At 24.0% G+C, this 21,287-nt stretch overlaps 1 protein-coding gene across 2 annotated transcripts in view; it reads right to left on the minus strand.

Moving 5' to 3' along the window:
• Positions 1 to 21,287, minus strand: part of LOC112603750 — a 105,027-nt gene that overhangs the window by 48,914 nt on the left and 34,826 nt on the right. For both annotated transcript variants that reach the window (XM_025352480.1, XM_025352481.1), the window contains exons 36-57: positions 20,329 to 20,577; positions 19,955 to 20,104; positions 19,591 to 19,853; positions 19,251 to 19,377; positions 17,681 to 17,851; positions 16,305 to 16,450; positions 15,975 to 16,214; positions 14,798 to 14,996; positions 14,496 to 14,695; positions 11,004 to 11,153; positions 10,731 to 10,902; positions 9,369 to 9,587; positions 8,747 to 8,855; positions 6,782 to 6,921; positions 6,086 to 6,328; positions 4,982 to 5,163; positions 4,642 to 4,792; positions 4,377 to 4,545; positions 2,437 to 2,618; positions 2,140 to 2,294; positions 1,327 to 1,458; positions 1,066 to 1,168 (exon numbers count right to left, since the gene is read on the minus strand). In XM_025352480.1, coding sequence (XP_025208265.1) covers positions 1,066 to 1,168; positions 1,327 to 1,458; positions 2,140 to 2,294; positions 2,437 to 2,618; positions 4,377 to 4,545; positions 4,642 to 4,792; positions 4,982 to 5,163; positions 6,086 to 6,328; positions 6,782 to 6,921; positions 8,747 to 8,855; positions 9,369 to 9,587; positions 10,731 to 10,902; positions 11,004 to 11,153; positions 14,496 to 14,695; positions 14,798 to 14,996; positions 15,975 to 16,214; positions 16,305 to 16,450; positions 17,681 to 17,851; positions 19,251 to 19,377; positions 19,591 to 19,853; positions 19,955 to 20,104; positions 20,329 to 20,577 — 3,852 coding nt within the window. The remainder of the gene's footprint in view (positions 1 to 1,065; positions 1,169 to 1,326; positions 1,459 to 2,139; positions 2,295 to 2,436; positions 2,619 to 4,376; positions 4,546 to 4,641; positions 4,793 to 4,981; positions 5,164 to 6,085; positions 6,329 to 6,781; positions 6,922 to 8,746; positions 8,856 to 9,368; positions 9,588 to 10,730; positions 10,903 to 11,003; positions 11,154 to 14,495; positions 14,696 to 14,797; positions 14,997 to 15,974; positions 16,215 to 16,304; positions 16,451 to 17,680; positions 17,852 to 19,250; positions 19,378 to 19,590; positions 19,854 to 19,954; positions 20,105 to 20,328; positions 20,578 to 21,287) is intronic.

The following is a 21,287-nucleotide window of genomic DNA, read 5'->3' on the forward strand; positions in this document are numbered from 1 at the left end:
ATAATTATTCTCAAAAAGTTAATTTAACAATAAAAATATTATTGTTCCAAACCGTCTTTATTACAATAAACAGCAATTGTTTACATTTCTGCTTTCTTTTATAAATATTTATACTGTTATTTTATGTAAAAAAAGAATATTCAATTATACAATGGTTTTATAAAACGGTTAAATTAAAATACGCCAATCTTGGGGTAAAATTTTTATCATCATGTCTTATCGTCCATATCAATATAATAAAATAATATTTGATATGAATACCTATCCCTAATTTTGGTATATCTTACATTCTTCTTACATTACTGGACGTAATTATTTCTAAATTTATTTTTTTATGGAGCAATACTACATAACTATAATTACTAAAAATTGCGGTACATGTTCGATAAACTGTTGTAACTACAATAACAAACATTTTAAGATCTGAGAAATAGAAGTATTCATAATGAAATATAAAATACTGAAATAAATATTAATTGAAAAAAGTTTTTACTCGAGTATTTTTGTATTTTTATTGAAAATGTTTTTTTATACAATTGTTTTTAATAATATTTTCATAGTTTTTAGGGGTCTAAATTAAAAAGGTCAAGAGTTAGTGAACAACCAAAATAAAAAAAAAATTATAATAAAAGTCAAGAACATAATATCATAATATAACAATTATGAATTTACATTTAATATTTTTCTTTCTTGATATTTTAATTCTTAATCAAAAATACACATGATTTAAACAAAAATGCCATTTGAAAATCTAGTATATCACTTAAAACCTAAAATGTATTATTATTCCAGTTAGGTATTTTAAGTGATGTCACTATGAAATGCTATGGATTATTTAGACTTTTAAAATTTTACATATAGGTCGTAACAAAAAGAACTGATAAATTGTAATAATTTTTGTAATAATGAATATTTGTATTTATTTTTACTTTATATAATTGTTTAATAATAATTGATTTTTAAAAAAATTATAAATAACAGTAATTTAACTACACTTATCAATCATTACTGTAAAATCCTTTATATGTTACCATCATTGTATAATATAAACATAATGTCACTCACATTGTCGATAAACCAAACTATAGATTTTCTAATTGTTTGACCCGTATCACCTAGTGCTGTCCATATTTCATTGACAATCTGTGGTAACGATCCCATTGTGTTCCTAAAAAAACGAAAAAAAAAATATTAATAATAAAAATAAGTTATTAATAATTATTATTAACGTATTTTAAATAGTACACCACAAAAATACATCGTAGTAATATAATAATTTTATAAGTTTATAACATTTGATTACTTCAGTGTACATGAAACACTTACATAAATGACATGTCCTCCATCATTGCAATATACAGCCCATGAATATCTTTCAAATAAAACTCATTTGCGTTGTAAGAATTATTGAACACCTTTTTGAAGTATGCCAAATCTTCTTCTAGTACGTGGAAGTTGCTGAACAAATTACGAATAATGTGAATAAATGTAGAATAAACAAGATATGTAAATAATATTGGTATACATAGATAAGGTGATCTATTTATCTGTTTATTCTTATTATTTCTAAAGGTCTTGACTTTTTTTGATAATATTTTTACGCAATTGATGTTAAAATAATATTTAAAAAAAAAGTATTTACAACTTATTATTGTTATTATTTTTTAAGTGTTGTTTTTTTGAATCACTGCATATATCTTATATACCTAACATTAAATATTTTATAAGTATATTTATATTTACGTAAAAATTCTGGATCCTAATCTAAGAGTATTACTGTTCAAACTAAACCTATTTTAAAATAAATCGATTAAATCTATATAATACTAGAATATTTCCATAAAAATCTAAACTAAATTGTTCTATTGTTTTAAATCTGTTAACCTTCGTGAAATCAAAGTGAATTAACTTTGAACTCATCGAATTTATGTTTGAACTAATTCAACTTCTGAGAAAAGGTCATATTGTAGTTTCTATGTACAAATCAATAATCCAAAAGTAATTGGTATTAAATTATAAAGTACCTACGCCACTATATTAAGCACATTTAGTTTAAATAATAAAGCAATTTTTATCACAAAGTTTTTCTTTTCTTAAGTTTCTATTCTTGAAGTTCAAATAAAACAAAAATAACAATACCTTATATCGTTCAGAAATTCTTGTATTTCCGGTTTTGTGTCAGCCCAAATACCATTTGCAGTTTCCACCGTCTGAGATTTTATGTAATGTGTCCAAAACTCTGTTGTATCTTGGATATAACACCAAGTACGATTCACTGATGTACGTAACACACTCTAAACATACATATAGAGTATTATTATGTATTATAAATTATCAAGTTGAACACTTCTTGCAACATAGCCAATGTAATAATAATATAAATAAATATAATAATATAATGCAATATTAATATTAATAATGATAAATGTTAATTACCACAATATTATCTTTTAAATCGATTCTCCATTCCAAAGAAGAAGACAGTAATCTAGAATGGTTAAGGCTTAAAGAAAATCCAACGTCAGGAATAATTACATTATCTTCAGTTCTCCATATGTTAAATTTAGCAATTTTGTTCTCTAACATATTTCCAGACATAAACAGTTGTTTTGTGGCATCTAAAATAAAAGTATTAAGAAAAAACTAATTATAAATTCAATGAATACATAAACAGCTAATACTCAACTAAATATAAACTTTTATAAAGTAATTATATAGTGACTTGCGAGTTGTTGAGATTAAAATATTTGTATAATAGGTACCTTATATTTGAAATTTAATTTTAATCCATTAGAAAATTAATATATTATATGTTAAACACGTAACTTGATTTTATTTAGCAACTATTTTAACTAGTATTAAATCCAACGTACTGTAAACTTTGTATTTACTATAAATTTTCAACTAAAATATTCACTGATTTTTTTCCTTTAAATACACAAATGTATAGTTAATTAATTATAACAAAATTTAGTTATAAATAAATTAATAAATTAATTATAAATTAATGTTAAATAAATTAACAGATAAAAAACAAAATTGGTTTTAAAAATTAAAAGTATATGATAATTAAAAATATATATTAAATTCATATGTTATTTTAGATTTAAGTATACTTATACAAATACTAATTTGAGTATGCTTACAGTACAATTAATACAAAATATGAGTACCAACCTAGTTTAATTAACTTAAATTAATATCAAATCTTTAAATTTTATTGATCATAAAAAAAAAAATCATGTACTTTACTCGGACTGTACTAATCTAATACCTAAGTTGTTAACTGTTTTAGGTCCCTAGAAAAATGTTAAATGTATGGATTTGTCAATGATATTTGTATGTGTGTGTGTATTTTTTTATTTGTTTAATTTTGTTTTGTGTTAGTAATTTAAATCATGCATTTATGTACAAAGCTTAATTAAGAAGGAAATATAGGTATATATTTAATTACAAATTGGCATAATAAATTATTCCTTACATTCGCATAAATTTGTACAACTGTTTTTAAAATATTCAAGATATCGGTTTATCCGGAAAATTTAATTTTCTCCAGTCCTACCTACACTAAAAAACAGCTATTTTGAATATTTTAAATGCGCAGTTCTGAAGAACTATAAAAGTGTATCTACCTAAATTAAACCTAATAACTCTTTATCCTCAAATGATTTTTGTTGTTTTACTATAATTCAAAATTATTAATCTGAACCTTTCCATTAGGTATAACTTATATTATTTTTTTCTATTTTCCCTATTTAATTAAATTTTCAAAATATTTAAACTAATTTTAAGATTTTTTATAGGTATTTAAAATATTTAAATTTTAGTTTGTTTTTTATAGTAGTTAAAAATGTTTTTGTTCAATCAAAAAACCTACCTAATAATTTTAAACAAGATTTTTCATAATTTTTACCTAAGAAATTTTGAAATATTAAAATTATATGAGGCACAATTTTATTTTATAGACATATATGTTATGTGTGAAGTATTTAACTTGGACATTTCTTCAACAATGTCTAAACATTTTATATAATACTTTTTGTATATTAAGTTAAATTGAAAATTATATATATTTATATTATTTAAGAATATAATATTTTTTTTTGTATTAATACATGATTTTTATCACTTATTGTCGCTTATTGTACTGCTTAAGGCTTCCTTTCAACTTTGTGCAGTAGAACTAATTTTCAATTTTAAAAAGATATTTCTAGAAGTCCATAATGTGGTACAAATGAAAATTTCATTCCGAGAGACAGCACTAAATTATTTTAGTTTTTTTTTTTTTTTAATTCAATAAGACGGAAAAATGGGAAATATAATACTGTTAAATGCTAATAAATATTCATATTACTAAAAATATTATTTACACTCACCTGGGGTAAAATTAATTACTAAATGTGTGTCTTTCTGTGGAATATTGACGTAAAATTTTCCAACTATGTTTTGATCATCTCCTCTTCGTATCAGTCCGTTCACATAATGTGTTCCTTGAAAATTACTGTAGTTCCCGTGGATAATAGTAGTATCGAGAATTGAATATTTCTAAATCACAATATTATAAAATGTTAATTTTTTTTTTCTTTTTTTTGTAGTAATAATTTATTATTAAAAACATTTTTATTTACTAAAAATATATACCTCGATCTGTATAGTTTTGTTAAAAAAATCCAATAAACCTTTACCGTCCCAATACTGATCTGGTAAGTATGCTCGTTTATAAGTAATATTATTATGGAAGTAATGATAGAATTCTTGTGATTTAAAAGTGCCAGCCGCGTCTAATTTAAATCTAAAAAATAATGTTCATGTTAAAAGAATTATTTTTATTATTTTTAACACTATTTTTTATTTTTATAAATTGTTTTATATTTTTATCAATGATTTTATCTTACAGTAATTAAATAAATTAAAATTATTATTTATTATTTTTTAAATTATTATACAATCATTCACATGACTTATAATAATTAATTATTACTTGGTAATTAAATGTCTTCCTTTAAGGGATAAAAAGTAGTTTCGTTTAGACTTAGCCGAATTGTTTTCAATCAAACAACCAATAGTAAATTTCCGTCTTGAATCTAACGCATAATCGTATTCAGCATTTAAATCGAAGAGTATTGAATTACCACGTGAATAGTTTCCTCTAATTGTAACATTCTAAAAATATGATACATCGTTAGACTCTATAGCTATATGTGTTACATACATTGAAATAAATATTACGATAATTGCATCATTAAGCGATTATCATAAAATCCAAAATCTAAAAAATAATGTGAAGCTTACTCCTAAAAGTATATTTTAAAATATACCTACTTTGTGAATATTAAAATACACCAAAAACGATTTAAGTAAGATGAACATTTAACTCTAAATAATTATAGTAAATATTATACATGACATAGAATAATATAATATGTATGACAACTAACATAATACTATAATTAATAACTGGAAATAAAGTTATTCACTATTGTTTTTATTTTTATTTTTTAGAGGAATTGTAATTTATAAATTAATAGTTATGTGATCTTATTTACCAAACAAAATACACAATTTTAAAAACAAGTTGTTATATATATAATATTTTATAGTTAATTATTTTTCTCATTCATATAGCGCTATTAACGCATATCTCTTCATTATTAGAAATAAAGGAGCCTATATACTATAATAAAAGAATAAATTAATACACTACCAAAGTACCTACTTTTTATTTTAAAAATATTTTCACACTGATAATATCTGCTCATAAGATGTATAAATAGTTTATACATTTACAAGTTTACCAGCAAAACTGGTAATATTATTGTTTATACTTCTGTGAAGTTTAAACTATCATTACAAACATTTTTAAATAGAAAGCACAATGAGATATTATGTAAAGTGTATTTTTAAAAGTTAAGAATATAAATAAAATAAAACCATCTTGAGATCCAAGCTCTCTTTAAAAAAAGTATATATTGAATAATTTTTACAAATAAAATAATATATTTAGAACTCAAACACAATTAAAGTTGACGACTATAGTCAATTCGAAGTTTATTTACTCTTGACATTTTATATTAGAATTACTTACTTTTTGGAATGAAGGGTGATACAACAATACGTTTATACGATGTCTATTAACTTTAGACTCAAGTTTTCTCCAATCAATTCGATATCCGAGTACGTATTTATCGTCCGGCAAAGTTCTGTGTTGTATTAGTGTCATCTGAGACATTAAATATTTAGTGTCTGTCTCTACGTCGCTAATAATCGAAAAATTCCTCCTGGGATAAGCTACGTTTATATCAATGATTTTCCCATATTCACTAGGTGTCTTCAAACAAATTAAAATTATTCAAGTTATTTTTAAAATGAAATATATACTTATATATATATTAGTGCGCATTAAATTTTTCTTTTTGAGAATCGTAGCAAATTTTCATTCAGCAAAGTCAATCTAATATTGTTAGTTAAAAGTGCATTAACATACAATCAAACTAACATTATCTGTGTTTATATTTTGGCTATTTTAAGATATTTCAATTTTTCTGCAAATAATGATTAAAAATTACTATAGAAAAATTAAAATAGTGTTTTATAACAAACGTTTGAACAAAAGTCAAATTCATAACTTTAAATCTGTTATCGGACACTTGAATATTAAACCTATCTATGTACTGTACATTTTTTAATGTAAATTTGCTATGATGTGCGAGGATCAGAAAAAGAAAAAAATAGGGCGCCAACGCCCTCATATCTAGTGTAATAATAATCATGTACTACTTACCGAATTATGATAAGCAACCTTCAGTGCTGAGTTCATCCAGGCTTCGGGATTCAAAACTATTTTTATATTTCTTGTATAAGAGTCATCATTATCATCAACATAATACGAATTTACCACGATACTCCTATTGAAATTTATTACTACAAATATAACGAAAACAACTATTAATTATTTTTAATTGATTTTGAATTTTGAAAAAATGCATATTGATACGTATTGATAAAAATTTGTATAAAAAAATATTATTAGATACGTTATGGAAAAAATATAAATATCTGAAGTTAGTATTAGTTTTTTTTTATTAAATTTTTTCTATATAAATTATATTAAATTTAGTTGCTATCTATATATTTTTTAAAGTTAATGTGGTTTTTTAAATCAAGAATTTCAATAATATGGTTAAAACTTTGCTTTGGTAACTTGAAAAAATTCATGAACTACCAATAGTTCATATCATAATTAAATCAATATATTTAGTAGTATTTACCTAACCTATCTCCTAAACTAGTTAGTCATATAGTGAGGGATAGAGGGTAATTTTTTCCATGATATCTATAAAGCATTACTATCCTAACTTCTAATACCGAAATCTTTGGGATTGGTTAAAGTTCTAATTAAATGCATGACGTATAATTCAATATTTTTTTACTCGTATTTATTTATTAAAAAATATTCTGCATATTTAGTTTTGTGGGCTAATGTTGCAGTTAATATAATTATTTATTACAGTTAGTAGACAAATTTCTGACTTTTGATTAATACTATCTAATAATTTGGACCGATACGTGTGATAAATACCAATAAAACAGGCATAATATCTGATGCTCTGATAATTTGATGGAAATTAAATACGTTGTTAAAAGGAAAAACTTTGGCAAGAATAAACATTAATTATATCTTATAATAGGTCGGTAACAATGTTTCCCATAATTTAGAAAAACACATATTCATTTTTACATTTTAATTTTCAATATTTGTTTAAAACATTATTAAAAGAAGTATTATAATTTTGTTGCACTAACATTATTTTTTTTTTAGATACCAATAGATTTTTAATTTTTAATATATATTCAGGAACCAACACATTTGCATACTCAGTTAAAATTAGATTGACAGAAAAGTTAATAATTTTTGATGTCCATCTCCGTTTACTTTAATACTGTGTTATAAACAACTGATTAAAATTTTAAATATAGATAGTTTTTAAATATTTTTATTCTGGCTTATATGGTTTTATTTTAAAAGATTTACATCATTTTCAGCGTTTTTCCGGTGTATCAATTTAAGTCGTTACCAACGCGTCACGCATAAAAAAAAAGTATATAGTTTTATTTTAATTGAATATTTTGTATTTGTAGTCTTCAAATTGTCTGTACAAAATGATTTAAATTAAAACAAAAATTGAATACAATATTATTGATTAGTGAATCTAATTGTACACCAATAACAGCGTTCTTCTTGCCTTGAATAATTAGTTTTTGACATCAAAGACATGCCTAGTTATCACAAAATTCACTCAATCATTCTACGTTTTCATCTATTGAAAAATAATTAATTTACTGTTGACCGTAATGGTACTTGTAATGTCAAACGATACCAATACGTAAATAATTCTTGGTAACATATTTGATAAGTGGAAACTCGTGCGTTGTTTACTCAGAATTCATTAAAATGGATTTTTTTTTTTTAATTATTGGAAGTGTTGTTTCAAACCCATGAATGGTAACTCAAGATCGATTACGTAATATTTATTTTTGAACTAAAAATGTACACACAACTCTCAAATAATCGATGTCGGAACGCAAAGTAATAATATAATATAATATTATTGTATTGTAAGTACAAATTCTTTTTTGTTATTATTATTTTAAAAATGAAGGCTGTAATCCTTTAGGTAAAAAATATGATATTAATATACTGCGCAAACTGATAACAATTATGACTAAATAAACACGACAAGCAAACCTTTCAATGTATTTGCCCTGGCTACTTCGTATTTGTCCTGCAGCATTTCAAGAGTCACGTTGAATTCAGTTTCATTGTGAAGTTTAAACATTTCTATACGTTTAAAGTCCTAAAATTAAATACAAAAATATTATTCAATAACAGCTCTATAAATATAAACAGTCACTATGTATATAAGCTACTTGGATTGCGATTAGGAGGACGTCTTACCAGTATTTTTCAAAGATTTAATATAAGTAACCTTATCGATATTTGGAGAAACAAATGTTCATGAACTAACTTTACTCTAAGCAATTAGTTTACATCAAAGCATAATATTAAAATCAGCTATTACTGCTTAACATTTGTCTTAAAAATGAAATAATTTTAAGAGGTCTTTATATTGGTTATTTGTTACATTTGACAAAATGTAACAAAAAAAAAAAAAAAAATTCAATTTTTTAAATTTATTTATTTATTAACTCATTTTTTGTAACAATTTTTTTTATCTATATAATATTGATCTAAAAGCAGTAATTGCCAACCTGCGTTAATATTTTTATGTACCAAAAATAAGTAGTAAAACTTTCTCGACGCATAAACGCGTTAAAAAGAGCAATTGAATAAAATAATTGTTACTCACAGTTTTGGGAACGTCCACCGTAGCCACATGTCCATCTTTATTCACCCTATGAAGGTATTTTACGCCCAGAGGTAGCACTTTATTTTGAACCGTCACATCAATGGAATCATCAATAAAGTCGTTATTGTATACAGTAAATTTCCTGGTGAAGTTTCCTTCGACGATTTTAATATCATCGTACACGACTCTCGAATCTCCAATTATTTCTTTTGTCAAGTCCTATAATGCATAATAATGTATTTAATTTAATTTAATATTAATATATAGTGAATAGAACAAAAAACACAAATTCAAATTATTTTGAACAAATAACAGACACATCTATGTATGTATTATATTCAAAACAACCAGATGAATCTCCATCGAATATGTTATTATTCTGCCGTTGGCTTAATATAATAATAGCTTTATTAAAATAAAGATTGTTTCATACATGTTTTAGTACATAAATTATTAATAATTATTGTTAAATAATGAAAACCGTTGTTAAAAATTACTATTTAATTGTAAATATATTTTTTTTCAATCTACCTTCCAAGTTTTAAGTAAAACATAATAATACGAGCGATAAGCAAAACTGGCGAAATACATTACAAAGTTTCCCATTTAAATGGCCAGACAGGACTTATTCTTTTATAGATACAGATAATTTACACATTTTAAAGTTTATAACAAGTGTTTTTACTAAATAAACAAATCACAATACCATTGTTTTTTTTTTTTTTTGTTTTTTTTTTTATTGCCTAATTTTCCATTGATAGTTTAATAATTAATGGATTAGAATAGTGAGTACTAAATTAGTGGCAGTTATTAAAAAGTTTGTATTTAAGTTTACTAATTCAGTCAAGAGCTATAAGCCGAAATTTAGGATATAATAATTGGAGTTTTCAAATTATTATTTGTAATATTTTGCATTAAGTATTGCTTTCAGTTTTTTATTATTTTAAATTTGTTTAATTTTTTACTTCTGTTAATTGTTGTAATTTATAGACGTTTAACATAATATAAACTAAATGTCTAATTTTTTATATAATTTATAGATATAACAATAATAACAATAATTTACAATTATTAATAATATTGTTAGCAGTAAGTAATTATAAGTTATTTATGCAGTACACACACACCAATGTTAGTTTAAGACGTTTAAGTAGGTACCTAGTTATGTTAAATACTAGATTTAAAAGTCACAATCTTAGACTTATTTATGAATTTTTAATTATAGATTGTTTAAAATCTATGAAAATGACAGGACTTAGATTTTTTTTTTCGAAAGGAAGAAGGAGGTAGCTTGATCTGAAAGTAATCAGCACATGCTATGTACGTATACGATATAATACATTTATATATCATTGAACTTACTTCGTATTTGAACACGAACCTACCGACGTGGTACTTCTTGTCGATAGGGAACTGCAAAAGTATTTCTCCAACGTTCATCGTGCTGATTTCTTTCAATGTCTTGGAATTGGTAGCGTTCAACAGAGCACTGGTGTGTGGCCAAAACACCTCAATATGTCGATGAAAGTTCAACCTGTCGAATGCACACCGTCACTGTAATATTATTGTCGCAAAAGTTTCCAGTCTCAAAAGCCGGATGTATTTATAAAAGTTAAAAAATAAATTATATTTTACAGTGTTGTTTCTGCAATAATGCGCAACGCAAAGTATGGAATAGTGACGAACGGTGTAGTCGTGTTAATGAACGATATAAAATTATCGAACGACTCAAAATTCACCATTGCTGAAGTGATCTTGACTTCCGGTGGGTAAAATACTTCCAAACTATAAATGAAAAAATAAATACAAACATCTATACAATTTATTAATTTTACTCCTATGTGCAAATAGAGAATTAAATTAACCAATGCTTGAGTAGTTGAGCCCTTCAATTTTTAAACAAAAACATTACTGCTAGAATTTAAAAAAAAATTATTAATTTTTAGTGAAAAACTTTTTAGTCTTATTCTTAAAAAAAAAAACAAAAACAATTATACTATTTATTTATAATTTATCAAACAATTAAATGTTTACTGTCTAATTAATATCATAATAGTTAAATGATGTAATAATAAATTTCATGAAGTACATCATGTACAATGAGTTATATTTTTGAGCATTATTGCAGTCAAAATACATTTTATACATTTATTGATAAAAAAAGTATTTAATTTTATCTAGATGTCTATAATCTACCTAAAATTGGAAATTTGTTTATAATTTTACATAGCTACAATATTTAAGTAGTATTTTAGAAATTATCTAAAAACAATTTTCTAAAACACGTAATAAAAATCTATTGAAATAAATTAATTTAGTGCATGTATTTACACATTAACTATTCAAGCATATTTCTAACATTTTTATTACGCAAGAATTTTCGATAGACGAGAAGTTATATTCAAAAATGTATAGGTACTATACAAAATTCTGAAAATTGTTCAACTTATAAATGTACATGAAAATTAATTTAAAATTTTTTATTAAATTCAATATGACTGCAGACTTAAAGTTCTTTTCAAAGTAATTTGAAAATAATTTGAAAAGTCATGGTTGAATACAATTTATATAAATGGTAAATTTTAAAATTTTCTTTTAGTTTGCTATTTTGAATAATTACTTGATATTTTAATATAAAATTTGATAAAATAATATAAGACTGCAAAGTATAATATTATATTTCAATTGTCTATGCTTTACATGTATACATTCAAGGTTCAAATAATTTTATATTAAATTCATTTTTAAAATGTTTAAATCTGTTGTTACAATATTTATTTATAAACACCATGAACTTTGAAAAAAATTCTTAAAACATTATGATGATAATAATTTTTGATGAGCCTATATCGAGCGAGATGTTGACATTTTATTTATTTACACTTCTAAAAAATAATTTATACTTTGATTTTTCAAATGAATATTTAAAATTTAAGTAGAAAATTAATTTGATATTTTAGGCACTATGAATAATATTATTATTATTTTAAGTTATGTACGTATAGCATATAGCATTCATATATAAAATATTATTTATAGAATAAGCTTTATTAAATATTATTTCAATAATTTTTCATCTGCAGTCTTTTTATTCCCGGTAACAAATACAATATTATTTTTAACCCTGTGACCTTAAAGTTTCTTATTTATTATTATTCAACTTGATAAATTGTCTGGCTTTGATTCTGCAGGATTTGTGTACATAATAATGATACGACCACTCTATAATTACTTTCCTTTTCAAATTTCATATTTTCGTTCTTATTATATTTTTGTACATTTTGTAAACAATAATTAACAATAAAAAAATAAACACTTACAAAACTCTAACAATACAATTTTATTTTTAATAACCTACAACTACTCATAAAAATTAAAAAAATAACTAAAACATGGTTTTCATTAATGTAACCAAGAAAAAAATAGAAGCAATAAAAATGTTAAAACGAGACAATTGTATATACGTAATATTAATAGCTAACCTACTTTTTATATTATGATACATTGTTTTTATAATTATATTATCAATACTTAAATCAAATCCAATATCAAAAATTTATCCAAATAATTATCAGGTACCAATTTTACTTTTAGATATTGATAAAATGTATCTCTATATTAATAACATTGTAATTATTACGAATTTAATATTAAATAATTTGTATTAATAATGTCTATATTGAATGATTATTTTACTAAAAAAACAATCGTTATTTCTAAATCTATTAAAGATTTTGAAAATATATTTTATTTTCACATAATTTTCAGTCAAAATCAACTAACATTAAAATAAAATGTTTTCAATATTTTTATCATTATAATTTTTTTACTTTTTTGAATGAAAACATACATTTTTAATTTAATATTCTGAAGTAGAGTATTTTTTGGAGTATTCCAATAAATAAATATCACAAAAACTTCAAATACTTATAATTAGGGATGCATTTGCATTTTTTTCGAACGCTTTCCAAGCTACAAATGTATTTTAAGTACTCCGTGTTTTAACCACAAAATTTTTTTGGGACATTTTTTGTATTTTAGTGAGTTTTATACTTTTAAGGGCAATTTTTGATGTTTTTAATACATTTTTTAATTTTTTTAGGACATTTTTAACCTATTTCTCTTGTTATAACTAAAATTGACTTTGTTTAAACATAGTACTATACATAATACTACGTAATGTAAATTATTTACATGTTGAATTTAACACCAGATAATCCGGTTTTAAATTAGATGAGGCATTGTCAGTGTATAAAAACTTGTAGATAGATAACCGTCGACCATTAAAATTTCAAATTATTAAAGAAGTCTTTATTAGTGTAATGCAAATGTAATTTAATTTTTACTCTTTTTTAATTTTTTATATCATACTTTTTTTTACATGATAATTTGAATAATTATAACAAATAATGTATTTTTTGAAAGAACATTTTTTGGTATTTTTAGGTCATTTTTAGAGCTTTTAGGTCATAAATGCATTTATTGAAAGGGCATTTTTTGATATTTTTGAGGGCATTTATATCCGAGCTCTACTCATAACTCATATACTACTCACATGAATTCTAATTTTTATGTACAAAAATTCTCCAAAAAAACTATGCTTTAGAGTATGAAATTAAAAATGTATATTAACATTTAAAAAACTAAAAACCTTAAAAAATTATAAAGAAAAAATATATTAAAAACTTTTTTTTATGTTGTCTAATTTCAATTGGAAATTACCTATGTAAAAAAAAAATATATATATAATATATATTCAAAAACTTAAATAAATTTAAAAATATTAAGTGTTGTTTAATACAAATATCACTAAAAAAACAATATTATATGAATAAAAATATTCATTATTTTTATGAAAATAATTATACAATTTTTAATTCTAAAAAATTATGTGGATTAAAATATAAGAATGTATTAACCATAATTATTATTATGAATTTGAATTTTTCTTTATGTATTTTGTGATTAAAAAATTGGAACTTTACTTAAACGTTCATAGAATCGTAAAATCTAATAAATGTTACTAATATTATAATTATTTGACAAAAAAGTAAACATAATAATATTATACGATGTACCTATAGTAAGTTATATACATATTATACATGCAATATTAATTCAATTCACCTGATATTATGCGGTTTATTTGGCTTTTTGTACACTAAATTAGAAATATGTCTGTGCTTAAGGAAACTCGCGTCAAACACATTATGTATGTCGTAAAACTTTTCCATTGTCTTACCACTGAACGTGTCAACCAAAAACACACGATTTTCTGTTCTATACGCCCACATCACCAAACCATTTATTTTCTCGTTCCAAAGAACCTGCATCAAAAACATTCAGACACATTTAAAACCGTCCACCACAACAATGACATTGCCGTTGTCCGTCATAGTTAGGTAGATAATCGCCTATAGGACACTTACCTCGCTAAACGTGGCAAATTCGTAATTTAAATCTGGCGACCGATAATGGAACAGATGTGAAATAAATTCGAATTGATCGTGAATCTTCAAGTTGCCGACAATTGCGTATTTATTGGTAATATTTTGTGGCAATATCAAATGCGTCGAAAATGATATGTTTCGAAGCGACGGTATCATCGCTGTTGAATTAGCTTCGAACCTATTAAACATATTAGGATATATTTTACAAGAAAAAATTAATTGATTAATTGATTACAAGAACTAATATAATTATGTGGTAGATATGAGACAAACTATTTGTACAGTTTAAGGGCAGGTTATAACTCTACCCCATAAAATGTAGGCAATCGGGAAGTTTATTTCTAATAATATTGCTTTACTTATTTTCTTTAAAACATTTTGTAATTTTCAATAAGTATCAGTTATTAAAGGGAAATTGACAACAAATTTATTACTTTTTTCAAGTAATATGAAATATTTTTTTAAATATTTTATATACAAATACGTTTGTTTTGTACTAAAACTAAACTTCTATAGTACGTATATACTATATGTGGTTAAGTGAGTTTTTACACGGAAAATGATGACTCTTTCGATAAATATAAGAACTCGTATTGTATGCGAACTTAACAAATTACTATAATGTAATTATACAAAAGCCTGATTTTAAATTATACCTACATATCTAAAAGAAAACTAACAATAAATAAAAACTTAAAAATATTTAGTATTTATTTTCTTATTTAATAAGAATTTTATTTTAAACTTTTTATTAATCATAGAGCTTTAACATTTTTTTTTACAATATTTTAAAAAACTAATATCATTACATATTACGACTTATTCGCAAATTTTGAATTACTTATCGTTCATTACAGAACGAGTTTTGTAACTGTTCCGTAAATATGATTTACACCTAAAATTCAATAATTTGAACGTCATATTAATTAATTATATAATATATAATATGAAGTATATATTATATTAGTACCTATAAAGTAATAATAGTTACAAATTAACCCCAAAACTTCAGACACATATTAGTATATATAATTATAGGTACCAATATTACATATATATTATATAGACACAATAATAATAGTAAAAAAAAAAAAAATAGGTGATTTTCTAGTTATGTAATAGGATACCTATACAATAGTCAATATATATGACTTACGTCCATTTGTTATTGGCAGTGACACGTGCTCCTACAGTTATTTGGCTAATACTGTTCTCGGGAGCAATGAAGTACATTTTGGAAAATAGCTTTTGTTGCGACATTTTGTTCAACGCGTATTCAATGTCTACCGCTCCCCAGATGTGTTGTGGCGGCGACAATACCCAGTCAATATTTATGTGTCCTTGTAAATATCGAGATTCCACAGAGCTTCTGATTACGCCTTTATCACCAATAAACCTGTTGGCACAAATATCGTGATTTAAAACATTATTATCGATGGAAAAACCTTAACTCTCAATTTTGCGACCAAACAATCATAATATGTACCACAATTTTACGTTTCCTAATAACAAAGTGGATACTCCATCGATTATCGATTCCCCTTGAACATTGACAACATATATTCCTGGCCGCCTGAACACTAATGAACTCTTCACGAACACAGCTTGAGAGTTATCTTGCATTGAAGATATCTGCAAGTAAACCGATATACGAACATATATAACATAGTAAATAATATGTATAGTTTTATTATAATTATTATAACACTAATTATATTATAATATTAGAACAAACGATTTTCAACACTGTCATAATTTGTTTCACATATCAAATATGAGGTCATTTAAAGGAATTCGTAAAAAACTATGATGACAAAATAATAATTGGCTTACGTGTGTCCACTCAAAATTAAAGAAATTTGAGCCTTACTACTCGTATGTGTCTGTGTTGTTTTTTTTTTTTTTTTTTTTATGTTCTTTTAACTCCTTAAGGTGGAAATCTGATATTATGCTAATAATTTAATTGATAATATTAATCATGTTTCATTTACTGGGCAATAATCTGCTTGATTAAAATACTAGATATTTGTCAGAATTCGCTTATCTACAAATCAAAACAAACTCACACTAATCAATGTTGTGAAAACAATATTATGAAAAATCCATTATTTTTAATAGAATTATTACAAAATTGAACATTTATCGGATAAAATTCAATTGAATTTATTAATTTATTTTATATGGCTGCAGAGATAAGTAACTCAAATTAACTAATACAGTAGTTAAAAATAATTTTAAGTTCCACAGGCCACTTTGTATTTGAATGATATTTTTTTGCGCTTTTTCATAAAACAATAATTTTAAAAATATATTATTTATTCAATATTAATTTATAAATAATCAATTAATACACTGCTTAATAACTGGTGTTTATTTCATATTTATAAGAACGATTCTTTTTATAATAAATTACTTTATTAACTGTATTTTTTAATCCTACAAGTCTACAGCCATACATATATAATACACCTACTTAAGAATTATTTTATATAAATTAACAATTTAAAATATATAACGTTAGCTGGACAAAAGAGGTAGAGAGTCGTCAATTTTTAAACGCTGATATATAACACAGTAAAATGTATTAATATTTAATAATCCGTGCAACGGAATCCTATATTGAAATTAATTATGTTCCATTCTAACAATTCGTCATAATTAATAATAATTTTTAGTTTATTATTATTTTTTTTTATTATTATTATTATCTTATTTTAGCGATAAAAATTAATACTATCACATAGCTGTAATAAAGCCAATACAGATATTTGATTATACAAGTGTCTATAATAAAATTCCATATCTTCGATTCAGTTCTAATTCATATAAATTATTTATTACGCATATTTAAAACAATCTTACCTCTACAGTAGTCATTTTTCCTTCTTCAGAGGATACAATCAGTGTACTTAGTCTGATTATTTTTTTCATTGATTGCAACATTGCTAAAATCATGTAACCATGGGCATCATGCTTCACTTGCATCACAATACTTCCGACCGAAATCCCTTCTTTGGTTAAATAAGCTTCCAGCTAAAAGACGGTTTAACAAGCGTTGATTATAGAATATTATAAATGTACCATAATTATATAATATAATAGTTTCAGTGTAATAATGCGTGACTGTTTGCAAAACAAAATCTTTTAATATTTTTTTAGTGTAAGCATCTAATCACAAAGGTAAGTGCAATTAACAAAAACATCTCCATCTACTGTAAAATAGGTTTTTGATTAAATAAGTCATTTTGATGGATGTGTTAAATTTTAATTTTAAAATAAATCATTAAATACAAAAAAAAAAACTATTCTGATTAAAATTAACAAATGGAATTAGCATTTATATAAATTTTTTATTTCATATTAATTATTATTACCTATTAGTATTTATGTGTAAGTCCATACTACAAGGAGCTTAAATGTATCAGTCTAAATAACTTAAAAAATATAGGTTAATACCTAAGTAAAAAAAAATATGATAAACATTTTAGTGAAAATTTCTAGTCGCTTAAGTTTTTTCTATCTAAATTAACATATTATTTAAATGGTCTTATTAAAAACACGTGTTGTTTAAAATATATTCCAGTTGTTTTTTACTAATTTTTCCAATTCAATATTGAAAAAAGTACAGTAAAATCCCTATTTTTAATAGTCTAAGGTATACCTACTAAATTATATTTCGAACCAGAAACCAACCATACTAAAGAGTAAAGTAAACTATCTAGTTTAAAATGTGTCACCAATCACAGAAACAAAAAAATAATAATAATAATAAACACATTATTACAATATAGCTAATATCTACAAGATTCCTCACTCCACTCAGAATTCAAAATATTAAATTAGTTTGATTTTAATCACGGGCTATTATTTAGTTACCTACTTTTATAAACATATAATTTAATTGTTTTCAAATGAACTGGAAAAACCAAGTTATTACAATGCCTCAATTAAGTAAAAAAATTAAAAATTAAATAACTTTCTAACTGGTTTTTGTCCATATGGCGTGAAGTCGAAATATAATCCTTGAAGTATATTTTATTCATTAGTCATTAAACTCTTCACTGCAGAAAAGATTATTACAATACATATATACAAATAGTATACAATTAGTTATTGTGTACATATATTTTTTAGTTATTAATATTTTTTTATTAAATAAATATTAAAAACAATGATTTTCAATAATATCTAAATTAAGTACTTCACTAGGTATAGGTAATAAAAACATTTCAATAATAATCGTTTTGCCGTCTTAACGTCATAATAATATTATTGATTTAATGACAATGAATAAATTGTCGATTTACATAGAACTTTTCTAATAAAACCAAACCTACATTGGAAACAAATGGCTACCTATTACCATGAAAGATCTTGTTACAATACTGTTAAAATATTAATAATGTTGATGATAATAATATCGAATACATACTGCTAATGGAAACGAACTGTTTGCAGACGCCCAGCCACTGATCCTATAAGACTGGTCACCGATCATAATCGCATCAATTCCTTTTCGACCATCCTTTGCAACCAATGTGCCCAAAAAGTGTACGTTCCTGTACATTATTATTATTTGTATATCATATCATTAGTATGTTGAAATAACCTTATTCAATTATTAAGATATTTTCAATTTATTCTATTATGGAATAAATTTATAAAAATGTTCCGAAATCAATAATGGTATACAAATTTTGATTAAATACTTTAATACTTTATTGCAATATACAATAATATGAAATATGGTAATGAGTTATGGTTTAGCTGACCTCAATCCCTCCAGCGATGATTCCATATTAAGAGTGATTGACTGTTCTTTTAAATGAGCCCTGGCCTTCATTTCAGCTTTCCGAGAATAGTTGAGGTATGATTCCAGGAAATACGATTTAGTGTCTCTCTGGTGGAAATACTGTAAACTACCTTGCACGTGGTTGAGCACCACAAACGGTGTTACAATTTCGCCACTAAGCTTTATGAAATTATATCCGTCTATCTGCCAACTGCTTTTAATATCCAACACTACCTCGTTGACCTTTTTCGTAGTATAACAATTTTTTTTCGAGGGTCAATAATGTTTTAAATGACAATAATTTAAGAGCGATTTATGTATTTACGCTTTAACTTTTAACTTACTTGCGACACCGTTGGTCTGCTGATTACAAACTGCACGTTTTTCTCAATCTCTGTATAATCTTTTTTAACTTGAACGCGAAACACGGGCAATTTGAATAGTTTTGATGTCACGTCTACATCCACTATCGTATCGAAGTAACCGTCATAGACCTGTAAAAACATACGAGCAATATTATTAATTTAATTGATAATTGCTCGTAGGTATGAGGAAAGAAGAGCAATAAAAAGTCACAAATACATTTAAAAAAAAAAAAGTTCTTATTAAATTAATACAATTATGATAAAAAAAAAATTATTGAATCAAACTAATCAATTTATTATTTCAGTCACAGTTTGCCCTTCCTTCCAGATTTTTTGAACATTTATTGTTGTACCTCCATATTGCCTATGACAAACATGTTGGTATAGTTGGTCTTCACCGTGATGTTTGTTTCGTAAAAATGTCTCAATATTTTTACAGTCATGCTCGAGTTACAGAACTCGAGGAGTTTGAACGGTGAAGTTAAATAGAACTTGATCTCATAAATACCAAATGGAATATTGTTCGCTAAATCCGGATCGTCTTGATCTTCTGAACCAGGATCTGATAAAGCCGTGGTTAAGAAATCAGCGTCGAGAGTTGTCTGTAATCACACAAAAAATTATAATCGATTTTAAACATTAAAACGTAACTCAATTTTATCTATTAACTTGACTGAAATATTATTAAGGACTAAAGAAACTTTTTTGATTGTATCTTTATTTTATGTATTAAAATAAAAATTTTACATACAACATTTAATTCATAAATTTTGTAAATGCATATAATTTTTTTGCATCCATTTTCTTTATTTTTATTTTTATCGATTTCAAAGAAAATTTGTAGAAGTTTAAACAAAACAGTGAAATTTCACCTTACTATAAATATCAATATATGTTTACATAATTTTCCTTTGTGAAAATTAGTGAGAAATTAGTTTGAATGGTTGGAATTTAAATGTATGCACCAATCGTTATGTTTTTATTTTTTAATTATTTAACTTTATAATGTTATTATTTGTAGTTATAATTTTTTTATGTAAAAAAATATAAACTATTGTTTTTTAAAGTTTTGCAATGATATTCTATAATAAACTTTTGATTTTTGACATTAATTTAAGTAAAAATTAAGTCCAACATAAACATTACACTAAAATCATAATTTAATCTATTTTCTAATATAAATTCAATTTTAAATTATTACTATCATTCCGACGAAACACTAATATAGATAGGTACCTAAACAAATTTCTATATAATGAGTATTTTAATAATATTCCCACAAAAAGCAAATGCAGTAACACTAGAGATTGAA

Source organism: Melanaphis sacchari, unplaced genomic scaffold (genome assembly GCF_002803265.2).
Source record: "Melanaphis sacchari strain LSU unplaced genomic scaffold, SCAv2.0 Contig110_pilon_pilon, whole genome shotgun sequence".
Classification (NCBI taxonomy): Eukaryota; Metazoa; Arthropoda; class Insecta; order Hemiptera; family Aphididae; genus Melanaphis; species Melanaphis sacchari.